General features: G+C 49.0%; 1 protein-coding gene across 4 annotated transcripts in view; it reads left to right on the top strand.

Annotated features, from left to right (window-relative positions):
• The window catches only part of TEDC1 (tubulin epsilon and delta complex 1), a 77,059-nt gene extending 67,669 nt beyond the window's left edge, over window positions 1–9,390 (top strand). For all 4 annotated transcript variants that reach the window (XM_087732535.1, XM_087732537.1, XM_087732536.1 and 1 more), the window contains one exon: window positions 8,158–9,390. In XM_087732535.1, the coding sequence (XP_087588661.1) occupies window positions 8,158–8,517 (360 nt within the window). In that variant the 3' untranslated portion in view covers window positions 8,518–9,390. The remainder of the gene's footprint in view (window positions 1–8,157) is intronic.
• The last annotated feature ends 13,336 nt before the right edge of the window (window positions 9,391–22,726 follow it).

The raw sequence follows: 22,726 nt of genomic DNA, 5'->3' as shown, positions 1-22,726 counted from the left end.
AGTTTATTGTGACTTTAAATCCATAAATGCATGAACATCGGTATTAAATGGGCTATTTCAGAAGAACATCAAGTCTTTTTTGTGTACAACCAAGGATCTCACAAGAAGAAAGAAACCTCATTTAGGCAGGACAGTGTGGGAAGTGTTCAGCTATTAAAATAGAAAATGATGGTTTCCAGCATTTTTAACTGGTTACTCTTCAGTGTGTAGAAATTGCTGCAGAAAATTAAAAACCTTGAAAGCTTACAGCAAAGAAGCTTGATTCAATGAGACAAGTTTTATAGAGCTGCAGTACTAACTCTATAACTTTCTTAGAGGTTTGAAATTACACTTGGGCAAGTTACTATAAGACATGAATTTGAAATTAGAGTAAGGTGGTTGGTTTTTTTTTTTTCAGTAAAACACCTGCTTACTCAGTGTTGTAGTGTTCCCAGAACAGCTGATTGCAGATATTACTTTTGCTTTAACTCATGGGGTTTTTTTGTATAAGCAGCATATGTCTTTAGATGTTTTTCTGAAGGTTGGGGCTCTGATCTTCTTGGAAGTCACCGTTCAGCAAATGTTTGCACTTCATAGGCTCTGCAGGGTCCTGTCCCCCCCGCTCCGTAATTTTTCCCAGAAGTAGGAGCTGCAGGATTTGATTTTCCATCACTTATGCATTCACAGGATCCCTTGAAATGGTGCTTTTCTCTGCTTCTCTGAGGCTGAATGGGTCACTGTCTATAGCTAAGGAAGGAAAGCATTTGTCATCCACTTAAACATGATTGTTAAACAAAAAACAAAAACAAGCAAACATTTTTGTTAAAAGAAACCGGCCCACTAGATAAATTATTATTTGTTTATTGTTAAAAAAGTGTAAAGCCCTCACCCTACTTATGTGTGAAACAGTTTTTATTTTTATGCCTTTGGGGACACACAAGCACACAAAACACTTGGGTTATTCATATTTGTTCTGTACAGAAAACTGACAAATGTGGAGAGCAACGGTGTTGGCTTGTTCAGTTCTTGCTATCTCTAATGATGTTTGAGACGAGCTCTGCTTGGAAATCTGTCGCAGACAGACCATGGTGCATGCTTTTCAGCGCTGCTCCGCGTGGAGCAAGGTGCAGAATGCGTATCGTATAGCCAGGAACTTCTTGTATAGGAGGACAGAGAGGTTGTGGGTGGGAATTGTGGGATCCCTGTATCTATTTTTATCGTATTCCACTTTTATTTAATACTTACAGGTCTTTGTTACGCTTGTAGTGGACTCTGCTCTTCCCCCTTCTATGTTATTGATACTTTTGCTTATTATTTCCTTTTGCTCTCTTTCCTTTTGTACTTGGTGCTGTTTTTTCGGTGCTAACAAGGAGGGCTTTCTTAAAAGTAGTCTGCAAATCCTTCTCTATCCTGTTTTCTGTATCCCAGATAGACTGTCAGCTGGGGTTGCAGTTCTGCAAGATTTTTCTTGGGGGTGGTAGGGGGTGGTGGTGGAATAAACACTAGATATAAACTGTAAGACAGCAAAAGGTATAAATAATGATCCTTTATAAAGTGTTATTCAGGCTAGTACTGATTAAAGACAAGTGTTTGCAAGATTTCAGCCCCTGGACTGATCTGGATTCCAGTCTGGAAACTGAAAACTCCTAAGCTAGCCTTAATTTGCCACTCCTGGTTTCCAGCGCTCAGCTGTCAGGATTTCTGCGCGGCATCCATGCTGGCAGTCTCTGAGCGATGCCGGTATCTCCGTGCTTATCCCGCTTTCATTTTTTACTTGTAGATCTTTATCTATAATTGATTCTTGTCTGTTGAATGAGAGTCTGCTCAGTATACATGGAGACTGAGAGCTCTGGGCAGCTCCTCTAACCTGGGGAACGCCTCTCAGTGCCCGTGCTTGGGACATGGCGATGTGCTGGGGAGCCGTTCGGAGCCAGGCAGGTGAGTGCACTGGCTGGCCTGGCAGGTCTTTTCTATTTCTGCAGCCTGGCCCCTCATTAATCATAAATTTCCAAGCGTGTAATATTTCACTTCACCCTTTTCAACTCCCCAGGTACAGGGGGCCATCTTAGACGTGATACCTTTAAAATAAAGCCCGGAAATGAGCTTCCTTTAGGAATAAAAAATTCTGCAAGTCAAATGCTGTTTGGTGTTTTCAGAGGAACTAGATGAGTTTATGAAAGGTGTTGGGTGATAATGCCCTGATAGCAAAGGCAGTATGACTTGGTGGCTTGGATATTGCATCCATTCATATTTCCTAATTTCCTTTCACTCTGCAACCCAAAAAGACAAGATCTGAGATTTTTCTGTTCGTTCCTTGTGATTCGGAGCACAAAGGAGCAGGTTGCACTCTGTTTTCCAGCAAAGGCAGGCATCACAGTTTGTAGTATCTGTACAGAATAGCAAGAATAATTTGTATTTCATGCTGTATGCATATGGGGTCTTCTCCCTATTCATAAGAGAAATACAAGAGAGAATGAGTGGACAGATAGGACTGGAGGCAGAAAATGTGCCATTTCTAGAGTTGTGCAGTTTGTTTTTCTGAACAATACCGTTACTATAGCCATTTCTGCAAAACTCCTAGAATAATTTGAAGAGACTGCGATTTAAAAATAATGACATGGTTCTGGTCGTTATCATCCACTTCAAAAGGAGCTCCATCAATTTGGTTTGCTGCTCCTTCCTCGAAGCTGGCAACAACGCCATCACAAAATGGAAATGCTCCTATTCCTCCCCCCACTCTTTCTCAAAATAGGTGTTTGGACCTTTCATTGCTGCTGCATTTTAAACGTCATCTCTAGCTAGCGGCTTCATTTAAGTATGTAACTGAGAGGCAGAACATTCATTTGCTTTCTGAGGCTTTCATGTTGCCATGTGAAGTTTTAACAAGCTGAAACGTTGACTTCCAGCATTTGGAAGATTGTCATTTTTGTTAGGTCATTACTGGAAATGATTTAGATAACGTGATTTGGTTATCTAGATCTCTTAGCATCTCTTTGGGATGTCTTGCGTGTTGGTAAAATTCTCTCCAAAGAAGTTCACATCCAGCTTGCTTCTTAGCAGAAAAAGAACCATTTTGTGCATAATTTTTACTGCACTTTTCATTAGTGAGCTGTTAAAACTCTGAGACAGATCAGCCTCGCGGGGATGTTTCTGAGCCACATGGAATGAGACACAAAGCTCTGGAAGCTCGTTACCAGCAAGGTGCAGGCACGTGTGAGGGATTCGAGGAAACCACAGCAGTATTTGTGAAGGGCTGGAAGGTCTCCTTTGAGGAGAGATCAAATGAGCTAAATGCGTAGGTCATCTAAGCAGTTGATAGAAGTAGCCCTCCACAAGATGGGCAGCAGAAAGAGTGGGACTGTCCACATGACAAATCAGCACACATCCAGAGGAGGTGAATTTGGGTAGAACTGTTCTGGCCTCAGAACAGTCGAACATGCAAAGAAACTGGAAGGCAGCTCATTTAAAATGTGCAACACATTACCTTGTCCATGATTTGCCTGCTGAACTCATCACTACAAAATTTATTCAAAGCTGAAAGATTCCCAGGACTGAAAATAGCTGAGATAGCTGTCTGGATGAAAAGGACAGCCAGTGGTACCTTAGGCTAGAAGAAATTTCAGAGAAGGTAGGGGTGAGGAAGTGCTGGCGAAGTTAATGGTGTGTGTAGGTGTTTGCAGGCTTGAGGCCTCTCCTGTGCATCAGTGCGTAAGTTAAGCCACCATGGCGGGGACTGAGCCAAGCTGCCTGCGCAGCCTGTTTTTTGGATGTGCCTCACCTCCCTGCCCCTTTCCAGCTGTGGACTGGGCCCACCCTTTTCTGTTGTGGCTTGGCCATTTGCCTCCATCAGACCTCAGCCTGAAGATTTTGGGAAATGCAGCATCAGTCATGGTGCTGTCCCTGGGGAGATGGGAAATCCTTTCCACACTAGGTGGATGTCCCACCTGGCTTAATTCCACCACGTCAGGAACTGGAGGCTGCCCGTCTCTGCCCACCCTCTGGCTGATGTTGCAGAGATCTGTTTTATTCTAGTGTTTATTCCTTTGCATGTTCCCGTGTGTGAACCTGCCAGCAGTGTCTGTGAACATGGCAACCCTTTGCACTGTGCCAGGTTTGGGAAGGGCAGCACAGGCCGTCTGTCCCTTCAGTCCCTTTTCAGTCTATATCATCTAAGATGCAATACTCATATCTGCAACTATACTAGCTCACTGGCTTCTTCTTAGAACATGAAAATTGTTAGAGTTTTCCCTTTAGCTTTTAATACATTTTGAAAACCTGTGGTTGCCTTTTGGAAGGCTTAAGTTATTTTGAAGGAAACCATCTAGGAGCACTCGAGGCAGTTTGGCCGCTATCCTATCCCAAACAGTGGTCGGTGGCATGGTGAGGCGACGAGATAGAAGGAACCCAACAGGAGTGCTTGCCTCGGTGTATGCTCATGACATCTGTCCATCTGCAGCCCTCACAGGGCTGGTGAGGACACTTGCGTGCCATGGGAGGTTCCTGCTAGCTTGGTCTATCATGATCTTGGGAGCACGAAACCTGGTAGGGTACGTTGACCCTGGAGGGCACAGAGGGAGAGCATACTTCCATGGGCTCAGTTACAGTGTCTGTCAGTGACTGCTCTCTTGTGCTGTTGTGAACAGCTAACCAGATCAGTACTTGCTGCAGAGTGGGATATGCGTCAGTTCGAAGCTACTGATTCCTCATCAGCTGATTCCCTCTACGTTTGGCGTGGCTTTTCTCAAAATGCACCAGGTGCCTTTGGGATGAGGTTGGTTCTGTAGAAGTGGAAATGATTATTATCATGTTGTTGTATTTATTCGGAGAGGATGTGCAGCAGTTGTCAGACAGTACTACGTACCTAATTGGGAATTCAACTTCCAGCTGGTAGATTGAGACTGAAAGGCAGAGCTGTGGGATAGAGACGGGCAGACACAAAGTGCTGAGGCTCCTAATCTTTTACAATATGTTTGTTTAATACAAAGTGGTCTGCTGAGATTGTTTTGCAGTGTAGAATAATCATTGTGTGCTGACTAATGGGAGACGGCAAGCTGTTAAAATGCATCAATTAACCATACAGGAGGAGGTTATCAAGTATTTTCACAAGCATTCAGGATGGGAAAAGTAAAGAATATTACTTGAAGGTAACCCTTAGAGGATTTTTAGCTATTGAAATCCACAAACCGCAACAAGAGTATTTGTGGACATACATATGGTTGCAGAGCTTACCAGGAAGAACAGTGCAAAAAAAGAACTTGAGCTAGCTTACCGGCTCCAGATTGTGCTGAGATGAAATAAATAGTGCTTTGCTAAACTTGTTCTCTTATTTCATATTCATTATTTTGAAAATTTCCCCTGTTAAATTTATCTACTGTTGTCCCAGGAAATACTGGTCGTCCTTACAGAAGATAATATGTGCAGTGCCCTTCTGATACTCGGATGTCAGAATGTGTTCTGCTTCCCTGACTGCCTAACTGTAAGGCTGCTGTCCTTGTTCTTACAGCTGCTCCTGCTTCAGTGCAGTAATTCCTGTTCCTATTCTAACTATTGCTATGAGTTAGAACTCAGTGCGCTTAGTGCCGAGAGGAGCATGCTCTTCCGTCGTGTGCCTTGCACAATGGATAATAAAATTCTCCAATTTTGGCCGGTGGAGAGTTTGAAAACCTATGTTTCATTAGGAATCCTTTTATACAGCGCTACTAGTATTCTGCCCGAGTTTAATGCAAAAAATAAATAACATTTTGTGGGCTCTGTTTGCTGAGTGATTTTGTTCTTTTTAAGTAACAGGAAATTTTTCCCATCCTGGATTCCAGTGTTAAATCCACTCTGTGCAAACATCGTTTTCCATTTATTCATTGGCAGCGGGGAGACCAGATAACATTGAATTTATTTTTTCAGTTTTGTTTCTTCTAAAGTGGTGTTAGAGAATTGGACTTCAGATATTCTTTTAGCCAACAGCAAGAGATGTCCTGGGATTCCTTGGGGATTGTGATAAAGAGGGATCTTTGGTTCTTGGACAAGGGCAAAGATAGACTCCTCTCGGCTTCAACTCTCTATTCAAATGCCTTAATCAACAGAGGTCTCCTTTAACAGATGGTTCTGCATCGATAAAGCCTTTAACGTGTTAGGAAAAATACAGAGAAATTTACTCCTTTTCTGATTTGATTGATTTTCTTAATCTTTTCTGAGTGGGGGCAGGGGGGAAGAATAACGCATCAGAAGACTATGGAGAGGATTAATTATTTGGCTGCAAAACTCATGAAGATATTCTGATGAAAGATGTGGGATGAGTGAAGCCCTGGTGAAGTTGGTGTCAGTGGGGAAATTCAACTGTGACCGCGGCGCTCACGCCTGCAGTGTTTCGCACCGTGAGAGAACGTAGCCTGACCCCCTGTATGTCATAAGCATCTGAATTTCTGTCGGTGGTGAAACCCTCCCTCCTGATCTATGGAAAAAATCCTTTTGTCTGCAGATACAGCAGCTGGTTTGACCCCGAGCAGCTGTAGCTTGGCAGAGGCAGGGGGGGCTTTGCTACCTTAGGACTCTTGTCCCTCCAGCTCTGACCTCTGTCTGGTGCTTCAGAGAGATGCCAAAATGTCCCTGACTTTACAGGGAACTTGTCAAAGCCCTAATACGTGAGATACCAATATCTTAATGCAGATCTGCAGATTTAAAACCCTAAGGAGCTGTTCAGCTTCACCCGTGGCCAGGGGAGGGAGAGGTTGCAGAGCAGCTTCAAGGCTGGAAGGGGGTATTGTTAGCACTGAGCTTGACCTAAGCTGAGCTTTAGCCAAAGGATTCATCCCTGGAGCAGCAATGAAGCATTTCATGGTTCATTATCCTCACAGTAGGAAACAATGTATTATTCTGAAACTGAATATCTAACTCAAATTTTCATCCATTTGATCTTCTGATAGCTTTGTCAGCAAAGTCTGGTCTCTCACCACTTTCTTTTAGGATCTAAAACAAATTATGTATCTGTCTCCATGAATGGAATAGTTTGAGCTCTCGGAAGTTTCATACTATAAGGCTTGTTTTCTGGGCTGCGAGTCATTGGGTGACCTGTCTTTGAATCCTGCTCTGTTTCCCTGTGTTTTTTTTTTGAAGCATGAACTCCAGAACTGCGCACAAGTTCCAGGAGAGCTCTGGGGCTTGTGCAGATTGCAGAGGCAGCATCGCTTTTCCGAAACTTTGCTGCTTTTTGGCTGAGCTGATTTGGCAGCTTATTGCCCTAGCAGAGACAGAAAACGCCATCGGACCGAGAACAGATTCCCTGAAGGCCTTAGCGCAGGGTACCTCTTTTTACGGATGTTTCCCCACTGACAACTACACTTTGAGATGAGTCACTGAATTCATGTTTAATCCACTAGTGAAATTGGCAAGGCAATTACCATCTTGCAAGTTCTTCAAATCAAATTGTTAGAGAACATTAAATCAAATGCTTTGGAGTAATCCCAGTATGTACAATTGCTTTTATCATCCAGACTGTGATTCTGTCACAAAAAAAGCTTTGTTTTATAGGGCCTATTTTCAGGGAAAGTGTGCTGCCTGGTATTCATTTTGGTCTTAGCCTCGACTTTTTTTGTCTCCGCTCCATTATTTTCCTTTTCCCATTTGTTACCCCATAATGAGAATTGAGAATTAAGGAATTCCTAGCTTACAGTTATCATCCTTACTTTTTAGCATTGCCAAGTACAGAAAGCATTGCACACTGAATTAATACTGTTAGTCATGAGGCAATTAATCTGTTATGACAACATGGTGGCTTAAAGCACAACGGTGATGAAGGTCACTCTGCTGGGTCTCCTTTTTTGCTCCGTGTGTTTTACTCTGAAGGCAAACCACGCACTCCTCGGCAAGAGGGAAGCGTGCAGAGCCCCTGTGTATTAGTCATCAGTGGAGGGGCTGGTAGACTGTGAATCTGCAAACAAATTACTGCAGGCAGGTTTTTGGTCACCGAGGCTGCTACCTGATAGAAAGCACATGTTAGCATAATTCAATTTTCACTGCCACACACTTAGCTTTACACTCACAGCTGGCTCTCTTCTCTTTGGTACATCCTAGTCCAAACATGACATTTTATGTTGTTCCGTGGTGGGAGGATTTTTTCACAGAAATCTACCATACTCCTTTCCCCGCCCCCCCCCCCCCCCTTTTTTTTTTTCCTTCTCTCTACAGGTGAAAACAAGAGAGGACGAACTACAGAAGGAGTGGTTGTCTGCCACTGCTAGAAAGATAGAGGAAAGTGTTGAACTAAAACTGCTAGATCTTGCATACCTTTGTGCTCCAAAAAAAAATAAAATGCATGGTTCATGCCGGCTGGTGTTCAGAAGCAAACATCCTGCCAGCGAAACGGGCTTCAGTAGGTTTGTATCCAAGGAGCCTGTTTCAGCTGTCAGTGCTACGGAGGTGATCAGAGACCTGCAGATGAGAGAGGCCAGCCTGGAGAGAGAGCTGAAGCAGCTACGGGAAGAGTGCAGGCAGAGGCTGGCTGAAATTGCAGAAGGGTTGGATGGAGTGATTTGTATCTCCCCTTGAAGAGAGAAAGCTGGACTAAGAAGAGCAAAGGAATAGACTGACTTGATCAGAACGCATTGTGCAGCTTGGCATGGGGGAGTGCGAGGTGAGGAACCAAATGTGATTTCTAGTTCTTAAGCCTGGGAATCATAACTTGTTACTGCTTGTGACTTGCACTGGGGCCATAACCTTGGTGGTTCTCTCTGCAGCCCCTTTATTGCTAACGTTGCCAATTAAATTCTGCAGCAGGCCTTGGTGGGAGTGTGCGTAAATCTCCCTTTTATCTTTCGGATTTCTGGCTCTTCTGCCAAGCACTGGGCTCTTTTACAGTGCTCAGCTGCTAGGCACGGCATACTTTGAGGCTGCGCATTGAAGTACTAATTGCGTTCAATATTTTCCAGCAAATGGAAGAGTTCATTAGTCAGAAAAATCCAGGTATTGGAGAACATGTAAAGTACCAAGGCTTAGAGAGATTGGAAATGTTCAAGAAAGTGTGCTGTTTTAATTCAGCTGGTTTGCATATTTGTGGCAGCTATAATGCAGTCACCATAAGGAAAAACAAAAGCCTAATAAATAAAGCAGCACACTGATTTCATTTACTGGTATGATGCACTTGAAGTAATTGGGTTCTCAAAGAGAGCAAACTAGAGTTATGAGTCACAATGAGGTAACTTATGGATCTGCTATAGGAAATCTCTGTAAAATAGAAATATGACCTTAACTTCCAAGCTTGAGGAGTCTCCAAGCTCTGTCTCTGCAGGCTTCTTTCCCTGGAACATGCAAATGTTTTTCACTTGGCATTCATGTCCTACCCTTTTCTGTTTTGCTTTCACCAAGGAATATTTTTATATTCTAGTTGTACACTTTCAGGAATAAATGCATTTTAAAAAAACAGTTTGCTTTTCGTTTGTGAATTACTATGAGCAATGGGCTTTCCTCAATCTGGATTTCTGTCTACTACCCCAGCTTGGTGGTGTTGCTGATCACCAGCCGCTCTTGGCTCACTCGGCAGCCAAATGTGAGGAACCTTTAAGGACCTCTCTCCATGCATCAGGACGGTTGCTGCTTTGCAGGGAGGCCACGTGCAGGTGGGAGTGGGTGGACAAGGCTCAGGTCTCCTGGTTTCTGCTGCACCGAGTAAACTTCAGATGCTTCCAGACCCTGCTCCTCTGCACCACCTGTATTGGTTCTCATCCAGTTTTTGCAGAAGTGAGTGGCGATGCAAATGTCACTGGAGAGCCACATGGGGAGGGCTGGTTTGCCCTGGTTTCACCCTGCTGAACGCACCATTGCCGGTAAGCCAGCAGTATACAAGCTCAATTTAATACGGGCCAAGTTTCAGACAGCCTTTCCTCTGCGTGGACCCAGTGGCTTCTCCAAGGACCGAGCTTGAGCAAGGCTGGTGGGAAGTGCAATTCTCAGCCAGTGACCTCAACTCCAGTCAGCCCTACGCGGATGGGGCAGCCCCCGGGAGCGGGATGTTTGCGTGTGCTGACCGAGGCAGTCAGTCACAACCAGTGTGCCTGCTGGCAGCTGGCACCGGGGGTGACAGACGTAGTCCTGGAGCAGAAAACCCCAGTGGGCTAGTGAGATCCACCTCTGGGGCAGGTGGCTCCAGGCTGCTGCTCCTGGAGGAATAGCCCTGGCCTTAAGAAGCCAATCCTTACCGCTCTTGCTTTTCAAACCGTCTCAGTAAGTGCAGGGTACCAAGCACTGAACTGTTTCAAGCTGGTCCAACTCGGGAAGGGTGTTGGCTCCAGGGCTGCTGAAATGCAGCGCACAAGAGGACTTATTCAGACACAGGTTTCACAGAAAATTATTCATTAATGGAAAACAGTATATCTAGAACTAACAAGAGTGGCAGCGCCGGTCTGTCTCTCTGAGCATTTTATATCCTCCTTCAGCTTTTATACAATGGAGTTTTCATACCGCATTGCATTTAGGTTTAAAACATTGCTCTCAGAAAATCCTTTGTTCTCCTGGGATTTTCAGCAGAGTGGGCAAATATTCTTGAGCGTGGCGAGAGCACTCAGATTCAAGTGCAGGTCTAGCTCATGCCTTGCTGTGGCTTGTCAGGGTTGGCTTAATGCTGGATGCCACTATGTATTACGCTGCTGTCCACTTCAACTGACAGTAGCCACTGATGGGATGACGTATTTCCTAGTATCAAATATTTGTCACCGCACAGCGCTTAGTGCAGTGTGCTTCAGTGTCCATCCAAGGATCCTGTTTCAGCAGAGATCGCAACCGGCAGCGCCTTTCCTCTGCTTGACCCTGAAGAACAATTTTTCTCTCTGGTGAAATGTAAAAGTGATGGCCCTCAGTGTGTCTGTATATATATGCGTGTGTGTGAAGTATAGAAGTGCTTACAGTGAATTGCAGACAGCTGCAGCTACCACGCGGCAGAAATCACTGTACCGAGGTGGCTGCGTTATGAAAGGGAAGGTGTCAGGAGAGCCAGCGGGTTGGAGCTGGAGCTGCCTGTCCTGGCGCGTACATCGAGAGGGGCTGCAGCTGAAGGCAGCTGAAAAGAAGATCGCCTTTCCAGCCGTGGTGCCGTGCTGGCGTTGTGCACTTCAGACACCTCGTGTGAAGACCACAGGCAAGCATAGTTCTTATTTTCTGGCACCAATTTCCCACCGCCTTTTGTTTCGGGTACCAATTAGCAGTTTAAACCAGAGCAGATATTCTGCAGCTCTCGTGGAAGGTGAGCAAGGTGTTTTGAGCCGGCAGCGTTTTTAAGACCAATACCTCTTCTCAGCACCAGCACAGAGAGCACAAAGCAGGAGGTACTTTAAGGGCCTGATGCGCTCACAGACCAAATTTTGGAGGGTGGTTTTCCTGTGAAGGCTGCCTTTTAAAAATCACAGCACCTCCACAGGAGCCAGACACAGAGGGACTGAGCTGTGGTCATGCCTCGGTGACTGGTCGCAGCTTTTGATGGCTTTTGAGGCATACTGACGTGTCTGAAATACAAATGCTTTGTGGTCCTCGTGAGCCTGGCAAGACATCAGCTGTCTCTCCAGTCCTGCTGGGAGATGCTGTGTGATGAACACCACTTAAAAGCTTAAGAAAATTATCCCTTGGTTAACACCAGCTGCAGTGAGGGCAGGAAAGTGACGTGAGTGACCGCAGTCACACTTAATGGGATATAACCTAGGAACAAATAGATGTTTGTCACCTCATCCCATTCCTGTGGCATTTGAAGTGTTTTCCTTTCCTTGTTTAGGCTGACTTCTCTCACCCACCATCATAGCCCACTGGTTTTAAAGGCCGCAATGACCTTCTTGGTCACCGGGCTTGGCCCCGTGTCAGCAGTTGAAGATGGGGGAATGGCTGTTCTGGGAGACGTGTGGCAACCAGCAACCAAATGACTGGTTGGTCTCTGGCAGATGCTGCGACAGGCGGAAGATGACTCAAGCGGTACGTTTCATCCATGGGCTCAAGCATCCTTGGTAAATGTTAAGTATTACTTCACAGGAATTGGAGAGTGTTGTAAACAACCCACTACAGACTGAAAAGCAAAGATACAAGCTGTTAAGTGGTTTGTCCTTTGCTGTATCACCACGCTGGTTGTACATTTCCTTGTGAAAGCAGGAATCTGCCCTAAAATTGTTGATGGAGTTCAACAGAGAAGGGTGGTTATCGGCTCGAGAAGCTGGGAGAGAGCAAGTCACACGCGTAGACCTGGTTGCTACACTCAGGTGTGGGGGGGAGGCTGGTGGCGATGCTGCCCTAACATCTGGAATAGGCAGCAGGGTTTCGTTTGTGTTGTTTTTTGAAGAGCAACAGCAACTGCAACAGCAGTTCTCCCCGTTGGTGCATCCTAAAGGGAGTTAGTTTGGGTTGGGTTTGGATCCATGGTTTCTAAGTGATCTCGGGAAGACAGGAGCGTATTAGAGGTGATGGCCCATGCTGGAAAAGCAGGAAACCAGGGTTAAATGAGCACCTGCCAGAGATGCTGCACGTGGTTGCAGGGTACACCTGGCAAGGGTCAGGCAGCAAAGAGCTGTTCCAGACATTCACTGCGTGATGGCTTACAGCAAAGCCTGTAAGGAAGCCCCCAGAGCAGGTAACCCTCCGTGCGGGGCTGGGAGCGTATGGCCTTTTGCTTCACGCTCTGGTAATGCTTCCCTGAAGACAGGTGGTGTTTAAACCACACTCTGTGGTGATGGATTGCTTCCAAGCGTATCCTTAAGAGAAGCTTTTACAGGACTTCCGCGTGCGTAGTTTCTGGTGGGCCAGCAGGGAGGTGTTCATAGAAGAGCAAGTTTAGCCCATTTCTCTGGTGTAACTGGTGCTTGCTTTCCAAACACCTTGCAAGGAAAATGGAATTGGCCATAAATACTTAATTGGCTGATAACTCTGGCTTGCGCTGTGTAGCTAGAAATATTCCTCCCCAAATAACTGAGCATCAATCAGCTTGCAGTCAAAACAGGAGGTTTACTTTGCAAAAGGCAAGTGAGGCATCTTCAGTCACTGCTCCTGACAACATTGCGCCTGCTGGTAAATAAGGGCTGCAACCTGTGTTTAAAAATAAGAGCTGCTGGGAGTAGTGATTTCCAGCATAGAGTGTTTTGGGTTCCCTGTGGGATTCCTCCACCAGCTCCTGCGGGAGGATGAGCTGGTAGCAGTTGGTGTGAGCATGTGTGTGTGGCAGCGTGGTGCGTGCTCGGTGGGAGTTAACACATGCCTGAAGATCGCGCTCCCTCTCCTCTGCCCCTCAGCCACTTGCAGCCGGAGTCTCGGGTCTTTCACCCTCGCCCTTCGCCTCCCGGAGCCAGCAGCTTGCGTGAAGCAGTCTGCCGGTACCTGCTGCTCCTCGACTGACAGCCCAAGTCCTCGCGGCCGGTGTCCTGTAGCCTCCAGGCTGGGAAGCTTCTTGTCCTCCCAGCCCCTCTGTACCTGCCCGGTGTCCCAGCTGCCAGGCCGTGGCCAGAGTCCTATCCTTATCCCTATCCAAGGGTTTTTGTTCCCCAGCTGCTCTGAAATGGGTGACAAGGAAAACAGAGGTGTGCAGCCCATGGGGACTGTGCAAGCACCCGGTCTCGTGTAGCGCAGGCTCCAGGCCCGGGCTGGTGGTGCCTGTCCCAGCCCCAGCTTCTGGGGCCGATGGGCTTTGTGCATACGAACGGCTCTGCCAGTCTTGCACCGTCACCCCCCAGTGACAACATAGCCCTGCCACTGCTAAGCCAGGGAGCTCTAGCAGCCAGCTGCCTTCACTGTTAACTGTGCCACCGTACTGCCCAGCGTGAATCTTAGGGCCGGCATCCAGTCCTTCTGGTTTGCTTTCTTCTGCGGGGCTGGAGAGCCCTTTACTCACCAAGAAATACTCCTCGTGCAGGTCCATCTAGACGCTGAACATGAATAAAGGGAGGGCAAGCACTTTGCAAGCCTGTAAGTCAGGCAGGTTACTCGGCGTCTGACCTTTCCTTGCCTCTTGGCTCTCATTTGTTTCACCCTTTTAAAGTGGGAGGCAGAGGGCTGGCCTCTCTTCAGTCCGGCAGGAGCCCCGGGTAGATGGCCGTGCCTCGGGCAGCCCCCAGCAGCAGGGGAAAGCAACCCCCTGCAGCTCCCGGGGGTGGGCTGGGAGCCGGGGGCTGATATGGGCAGCAGGGAGGGAGGGCAGGGGCGCAGCCCCAGCTGCCGGGCTGGTCTGGGTGGGCAGCGCGGGCTGGCAGGGAGCCATGTTCCCTTGGTGCCTTGTGCTTTGATTTAGCATTAAGTACAGCTAAGAAATGTTTGAGCGTTAGCTTTCTAGCGTGGCTGACTGCCTCAAAGACAAGCAAACAAGGAATTCGCTAGGGTAGCCGTCAAAGCAGGCTCTTAGCTCCCACTAATGCTCTCCTTCTCCCATCTGACCTTATTAACGCAGCCTGGTTGTTTTGCAAGATGCCTCCTTTGCCTTGCAGCAGCCCACGGCTGCTCTGGAGGGAGCAGAGCTGCAAAACCTCTGGAAGGACTGAACGGATCAGTGGAGCACGACTGGAGCGCCAGGAGGGACCGGGATGCAGGGGTGAGCCAGCGCAGCAGGACCGTGCCTGCCCTTGGGCTTGTCTTGCAGGAGCCACCGAATGCCCTTTGTGTTACAAATACAAATCCAAGGTAAAAAGCTCATATTTGCTGCTATTCCAACCGCTCAGCTGGCAAAATGTTCCCCAGCACCTGGGGGGGCAAGTAAAGGATTTTGCTTGATCATGCCTGCTTTTTGTCTTTCCCGTGGGGTTTGCAGCTTCCCTGGGCTGTCCACTGATGGGTGCCAGGGCTGTGGTAACAGCCGGGTCCCAGCCCCGGGAGGAGGGTGCAGGGCACGAGGGATCTGGCCACGGAAAGGGGGCAGGCAGAGATTTCCTCAGGGTGTTTTTACATGAAGGCTCCCTGTTGCCACGGGTTGGCCATGCAGTGTAGCAGGGGAGCTGGTGGGTCCCCCGGCCGCTGTTCTCCTGCCGCTGCAGCCCCCTTGCATCCTTGGCTGGCGAGGGATGAAAGGAGGCTGAAAGCCTGTGTGTTTTCTGTAAGCACAGAAATCACTGCCTCTTGCGCTCGCCCAGCCCCATCACTCGACAGCGTCAGGCCCCTGTAATGAGTTGGCTTCTCCAGGTTGCACCGTTAATGCCGTAAAACGCCCACTCCTGCCGCGGGCTCAGCAGGGAGCTGGAAGGCGGCTTAGGCTGATGGTGAGCTCTGAAGTGCAGTTCATCCCGTGTTTGGCACGAGATGGTTTGTGACTCCTGGAACAGGATTAGCCCCTGATCTGAGCTGGGAGGAGAGGGTCCTGGGCGGGGTGTGGGAAGAGCCCAGATGCATGAGCCACGAGCCTGGGGAAGTTCACTCTGTGCAAATGATTCGTGGCCCTGAGATGTAATATTAATTCATTTTGGTCCTCTAAGTAAATGAGCTTTCTAATTAGCGTTTTTTGCAGGCTTTTTCTTGCTTATACTGATTAATATTAAAAATGCTAATATGTATTTTATAATGCTAACCACCCGCGAGGAGACCAAGCTATCACCCTTGATTAATGCCAGCTTTCATAGTGCTGACATAACGTCTTCTCTCTTTAGAAACCCCTTTTAAAAATGAAAATACACTGTAAAGCCCATGGCTGAGGGTCCGGGCTGCCTGCGGGGCTGGGGGAGATGTCCTGGCCAAGGCCGCCTGCCCATCCCTCTGCCTGCTGGGTACCACTGCGGGGGACAGGGCAGCGTGGCCGGGCTGCGCTGTGCATGGTGACGTCCCCTATTAGTCCCCAGCTCCCCGCAGTTTCAGGGCGCACGTTTATTTCAGGCTCTTACAGGTTTCCATTTGTATTCTCCCTTTTTCATTGCCACCCTCTGAAGGCCAAGACCAGCAACAAAAGGCATCATAACAATAAAGCTCAATTGCAAGTTATTTACTTGGCATCGTTGCGTCTGCCAAACAACGGTATTAATTTTGTCTCTCAATGAAGGGAATATTCTGCTGATTAGCCATGGGGACAGCATTTGTTCTAGAAAGCAGCCTTTAACAGGCTTTTATATCATGCTGTAATCCATATCACTAAGTCAAGAAGAGCTTTTCATTGACGTGCTCGGGGTCTGCACTCCCTGGCTCTGTTGCGTGGCCATGGCCAGGTGGGGGGACGGTGGCTCATGGGACAGGACGGGCACAAACCGGCATTGCCGCAGAAGGTCAGACAGCCACAGTTTGAGCTGTAAGTGCTGTGGGGAAGGAGGGGGCTGCAGGATGGGATGGGCAGGACTGCAGCGGGGAGGGACGGCATCACCCCGAGCTGCCATCCCCGCAAGGGTGCCACGGGGACATGCCCTGCGGCCAGCCCAGCCGTGGGGGTGCGCAGCTCTGCCGCTCCCCTGGGAGCTGCGATGGGGATGGGGTGGGCTCACAGGGCTCTGAAACTTCCCTGGGAGACAATCGCAGAGCCCAGGGGGTTGGAGAGCATGCTTTCTGCACGCCTCTGCCCACTGGCCACAGCCACACTCCAGCCTCTGTGGCTGGCGGGGATAAGAAAGCGAGTGATTTACGGTCTCACTGCTCAGCGGGGATTTTTCACTTGCCTGTGTTTAACTTTGTTTGAAGATGATGGTGCATTTTAAAAAAAAAATCTCTCTCTCGCACACTTGAAGAGAAGACCCAGCACTGAAGTTTCCAAGTGCTGCCCTGGCGGTGCTTAGCACAGTCATGCTGCGAGTAGTTAATGTGGGGTGCGCTGAGTCTGCACCGAGGAGCTGGTAGGGATTTTCCCTCCCGTTTCAGCTGTGACTCAGCATTACTGCCTATGGTGCCGCTGCTCTCGAACGTGAACCCTGGCTAGACATGCGCTTGGCCCTGGGGTGCATCGCCAAGGGCAGCGCTGGTGGGTCTGGAGCCCCCTCCGGCAGCTCCTCCCTGCCAGCAGTGCTGCACATCATTGCTCCCATCTCTCTGCACCATTTTCCCAAGCGCAGCAACGTAGCCCTTGGCTTTGAGCTCCATTTTTCTGGTGGGGACCCTATGGAGCGCCGTGGTGCCGCCTTCCCGGGGATCCCCCCCAGGAGCGCTCTGAGGTGGCAGCCTGGGGGTCCCGACAGGCGCGGACGGGAGCTGGCTTTCCTCCGCCGGCTGCTTCGAGGGAGGCAAATGCCCCGGGCAATGCTGAGGGAGTGGATGGGATTGAATTTCTAAGGGCAAAGATGCTTTTTAAAATACTTTTTTGCATCAATTGCTCAGAAATTGTTTGTCTCAGAAGAAATGGGTTAGAACAGAGGAAGAAACAGGGATTTTGCTGTTTTGGCTGCAGGGGCTCTGTATGCTAATAAATTATCAAAAGGGCCTCAGTCCCCCTAAGAGCCCCGCTGTAAGAGATGCTCCGTCTGCTGCTCATCCCCTCCATTGCCACCTCTGGGTGTGGGGACGGGGGCTCTCCCCATTTCCCCGTCTCAAGGAGCAACCCCAGTGAGAAAAAGCAAGGAGGATGTCACCAGGCTGTATCTCCTCTCCTTCCACATGTTGCTTGGGGATGGAAATCGAGGTGTGTGCTGCTGTCCTGGACAATGGGAGCAAGGTGAGGCTGGGCAGACTTGGGTGCTCTGGCAATGGGACTATGTGTCCAGGGGAGGATGGTGCAGGGTGCTCCAGGGCTGCCTCTACCTGCTTCGTGCCCTACCAGCCCGACCCAGCAAGGACCGAGCTGCTGCCCAGCCCGGCTGCAGCCGGCTCAACCCCTGTCCTGGCAGGGAGCAGCCAGCAGCGACCCTTTGGGGTGAGCTTGCAGAGGTTTTGGTGCCAGCGCATGGCCTGGAAGGCTTGCTGGCACATGGGGCTGCTCCCAAATAACCCTCAGACACCCAGGGAGAAGGCTACTTTCGGGTAGGAGCTTGCTAAACCTGTGGTTGAAACATTTCAGCTTTGCTCAGTGCGAGCATTTCATTGAGATGTAGGTATTTTCCCTGGCTATTGCTGAAGAACTGCCACGACCTAGTCCTTGAGATAAATATTATATTCACAAAAGTATTGTTTCATAAAATATTTCTTTAATAGTATGAAGGGTTAATGCAGTTTCAAGTGTATTTCTGTGCGGGAAGTCCACATATTCAGGAATGCTTATTTGATAACTTAAGACCTGCTCATCTGATAACTTAAGACCCTTCCACATGCACAAAATCCCCACAGCTGTGTACAGTTCCCAGGCGGAGTCACGCATCCTCACGTTCATTTGTTTTGAAGAGGTGATACAGAATCTGTACGGAAAATTAAGCGGTGTCAGCCTATCTGCCTAATGCATTGGTGCAAGTTTAGCTTGCTGGTTTATCAGCCTCCTGAACGATCTGTATTTCATTCTGCATCCCGCCTCTCTGCTGACCTTTGAGACCATCTCACGTGGCTACCAATCAAAGGAAGAAAGAAATTAGAAATTATTTCAGATGGGGCTGAGGTATTTAGTCATGTCAGTTGCCAAAATATTCAGTGGAGGGTCTTCTAGTTAACAGCCCCAAAATACGGTCCAGTAATATGTAATCAAATAATGGAGTGGCTTTTCAGGGCTTTTTTTTGTGAGTGTCTGTATTGCTGCTGTCTGTGCATCGCTCCCGATCTTACACTCTGCATGGTGACACACACACAAAGGGAAAATCCACGGCATCTCTGCCAGAGCTGCATGTCCCCAGCACCCTTTGGCTTTAGAAATAAACTAATAAAGGAGTAAAAGGAAATTACGAACCTAAGGAAAAGGATTATTTTTCCACAGGACAGGCCGCTCGCGGTCGTTCCCATTACACAGAGCATCTCTGAGCCTCACTAAGTGTCAAATGAAATGGGCTAATGAAATGGATTAAGATCTTAATAGCACATTTGATTAGTGAAGCGCTCACCTCCGGGCACTCTCTCATGTGTGTTAATGGGCGCTGCGGGGGACGGCTGCCTAAATGAGCCTATTAATGGGGAAGAGCTGATGCAGGCTCCCCGCCACTGTCAGCTGTAGCAGAGCAGTTCGCCTGGGCTGCAGCCCGAGCCCCCGGCAGCCCGTGGGGAAACCAGTCCAGCGTGGGAAAGTGCACTTTTGTGCAGAAAAGAAAATGAAAAAAAAAAACAAAAGGAGAAATAATATTTTTTTTATTTGTTAGTGAAAAACATGACCGGTCTGTCCTTAACTTCAAGGACTTCATTCTGGGAGGGACTAACATTTTGTGTTGGATGGGGATTTATGAGTAGAGCTGCTGTGCTAAATGTCTTCGTGGAGCCCTGTAAGAGTGTACCGCAATAATTCCTTAATACTGGCGCGCCACCCGTCCTTCCCAGTGCCTGGACGTCCCCAACATCTCGGGCACAGGGAGAAATGCCTCTGTGTTAGTGCTGCCTTCTGCTGTAATTAATGCTTCCTAGAGCGGCGCAAGGGTGAAATCAGTGTCTTTCACTAATTAACGTGCTTGCGCACAGTCAGTGCCAGCTCCTGCCGTCCTCAAGGGCCTGGAGGAGGATGCGATGAGTGGGGGCTGCGGGGAAGAAGAGACCGCTGCTGCCCTGCCTGCAGGTTGGGCGACGGAGGGTTAAATACGTTAGAGGGATGTGAACACCGGTGCGTTTCAGGCTGCATCCGGGGTGCCCGAATAATTCCTTAACATGTTTTCATAATGTTTCTTATTTCAGTGTCAGGCAGTAAATAATACAGAGCTGTAAACAGCTAGGATGCTGTAGGGAGTCAGGAGTTATAAATTGCTGTTGCAATAAGCTATCATGTTATCTTAAGGAAGAGATTTAAAATATATAAATGAATAAACAAACAGAGCTGGCCTGCTTTTTTTCAGATGGCTCCAGGATCCAGCAGATTACTGAGAAAAGGAGCTCGCAAACAGCCAGCCCTGCACACGGCTGCTGTCTGCTGAGAGCAAGAGTTCATCGTCCCGTCCCATGAGTTGCCTCTGACTGGGGCCCTTTTTATGGTATTTGTCATTTAAAGGCAAAATAGTTGAATAGCTAACCCCCTGACTGCCTTTTACATCAGCCGTTGTGGCAAAGTGCCTTCTCCCCAGAGTTTTTCCCTGTTCTGAAGTCTGATGAGATCTCTGAAATCATGTACTGAGGGAGGATAACCGGCATCCCCTGGCCTGGACACTCACTGTGCAGTAGGATGGCTCCAGGTACGATGCTCTTCCCTGCTGTGCCAACAGGGTGGAAGGTACCCAGGCTGCCCTTGAAGGTTTTGGACAAATTGCTAAATTTAACAAAGTTGGGGGGAATAAAGCCTGGCTCTGTTTTTGCAGAGGCAGATGCCACCAGTCCGTGGTCATGGTCACCCTCTCTGGGCGTCCGGGCTCCTGTCCTGGCTGTGCAGCGTCTCCTCCTGCATAGTGTGCGGCAATGGTGCCACCAGCCTTGCTGCAGCAAGGTGCCAGCAAGAGCAGCCCTTGAGGCGCTACCCAGGCAGCTTAAACAGGTACAAGACAGCTCTCGAGGAGACTCAGAAAACTGGGATTCAAAGTGAAAGTGGGTTGGAGCCCAAACAGCCCCTCTGTGCCCCACATCCGAGCCTGGGTGAGGGTCCCCAGCTGTGCCCGTCCGGCCCTGCCTGGCATCCCTGCAGGTGAAGGACACGTTTTGGCATCTGCCTGGGATGGTGGTACAGATCTCCAGGGCCTAGGAGCTGTTTCAGTAATTTGGCTCGCTGTTCGTAACGCAATTAGTCATTGGAGTAACGTTAGCAGTGCCTGATGTCACCGCTGTTTCCATGGCAATGGGCAGATTCCCGAGGCAGGCGGGAGGCGTGTGTGTGCGTGTGTGTGTGTGTGTGCATGCGTGTGCGCGCACGCGTGGGGAGCTGTGGCATGGGGAGCGCAGGAGAGCAATCAGCCCCAGGCCAGAGCCCGGAGGTTTCCGAGCCATGGCACCAGCAGTGCCGCCGCCACCGGTGCTGCAGCCCTCGCGCCCCGGTGCTCCCCTTTGCACGGCTCTTCTGCAGCAAAGCCCAGGGTGGCTCAGCTCGAGGCGGCGGTGTTCCCGCTCCATCACCTCTGGTGCTGTCTGTGGAGAAGCTTTTAGTCCCGTTACTAAGGAGCCCCATGCTTGCTGGCCCAGATGTGGTGGCATAGGGCCATCCCAAAGCAGAAGGGTCCCGGTCCCTTCGGTCCTGTGTCCCTTGCTGCACGCTAAACATTGCATGGGAAAACTATGGCGGGAGAGGGAATAAACCCAGAGCAGTGGCTTTGCGGCCAGCCCACTGAAGGGGAGCGTCTCCCAGGTGTACATGCCTGCAGGAGGGACTCCCCGTGCTCTGCAGCGGCAGCCCAAGAGCAGAGGGAAGCGACGAGCTGCTTGTTAATCACAAATGCCATTAGAAATGATGTGAAATACAAGGTCAGGTGAGTTATGGCCTAACCTGTATCATATTTACAGTGTGCCAGCTACATAAGACTATTTATTCTGCTTTTCACCCTAAGTGCTAGGCTAGCACAGAAGCAACACCATGCTGTCCGGAGCTTGCAAGACTCCAGGCATCCCCTGGGTACCTGGAAACCTGCTGGGATGGAAGCAGAGCCAGGCTGAGCCTCAGGATGCAGAAACAGCACCAAAAGCCCCAGCTGGGAGCCGAGAGTGAGCAAAGGAGCGTGGCTGCACCCCGGCTTCGCAGAGAAGGTCTGCCTGGTCTCTCTCTTTCCTAAATTAACCCCCTGGTGAAGCTGGAAGAGGCCCTCTGCCCAGCCTGGTCGGCTCCTGGTCCCGTGCTGCCAGCCTGCGTTAGGGGTTCGGGAAACCCGTGAGAGCCTGTTCGCATCCTAGGAAGGTATGACAGGCAGGACGGCCCCTTTTCCACCGCCTGAGCATTGAGATCTAATTCGTGTTGAGGGCAAACTTAGCGAGCTGGTGGAGAGCGTCTGTCGGTGAGGTACAATGAAGAGAAGGAGTGTAATGCAATTGCTTCATTTGAAGCAATTAGAGCGGAGCAAAAACATGTTTTTATAAACGGACTCGATATTGGTAAGTGATGCATGGCTGCTTTTTTGTTAGCGCAGAGTCGAAAAGCAATTTTCCTGCGCGTTAGGGGCAGCGCAGAGGTCTAACTCGTTTGCGGTGTGGGCCGCAGTGGGAATTTTCGGTCTGCATTGGAACGAGCCGCTCCGTTTCCCGGTGAATTTAGAAACAGGCTGTGTGTGGGGAGGGGGGGCAGCGGGCAGCTCCCAGCGATTGCCAGGCTCTTGATGGCACTTGACACGGCTTGGGTCGCAGCAATCCTGCCTCGGCAGCATTTGTGTCATCGGGTTTTGGACCATCCTGGCCTCCTGGGGCATCTTCTTGCCTGGAAAGTGCTGCCAGGGAAGGATGCAAGGGCACGCCGCTGCCTGCCGGGATGCTGAGGGATGTCACTGCGCATTACTTAAGTCAGCTCTTGGGAGAAAGGTTGAAAAGAAAGCTGAAAGTTAATCCCATTAATCTGTCCTTGGGATCAAGGCTAGGAGAAGACAGTGCAATGTATTCAATCTGTGGATCAGGAGATAGCAGCAAGAACAAAACAGCATGAAAGCACTGCTGTTTCTTCTGGCGCTTCAGAGGTGGGGGCCAAGGAAATTGGTACCCAGACGAGGACTTTTGCCTGGCAAAGATTAAGCGTAGGAGTTGGAGAGGATTTAAGCTGTTGCCACAACAGCGCCTGATAGCCTGAGGTGCTTCTATACCTGGAGAGAAGAGAATAAGAATAAGAATAAGAATAAGAATAAGAATAAGAATAAGAATAAGAATAAAAGAATAAGGAAGAATAAGGATAAAA

This window comes from Nipponia nippon, unplaced genomic scaffold (assembly GCF_047370975.1).
Source record: "Nipponia nippon isolate SJK-2023a ecotype South Korea unplaced genomic scaffold, ASM4737097v1 scaffold_5, whole genome shotgun sequence".
In the NCBI taxonomy this organism is placed as follows: domain Eukaryota; kingdom Metazoa; phylum Chordata; class Aves; order Pelecaniformes; family Threskiornithidae; genus Nipponia; species Nipponia nippon.
The sequence above is the reverse complement of the archived record's forward strand: the minus strand, read 5'-3'. Positions and strand labels throughout refer to the sequence as shown.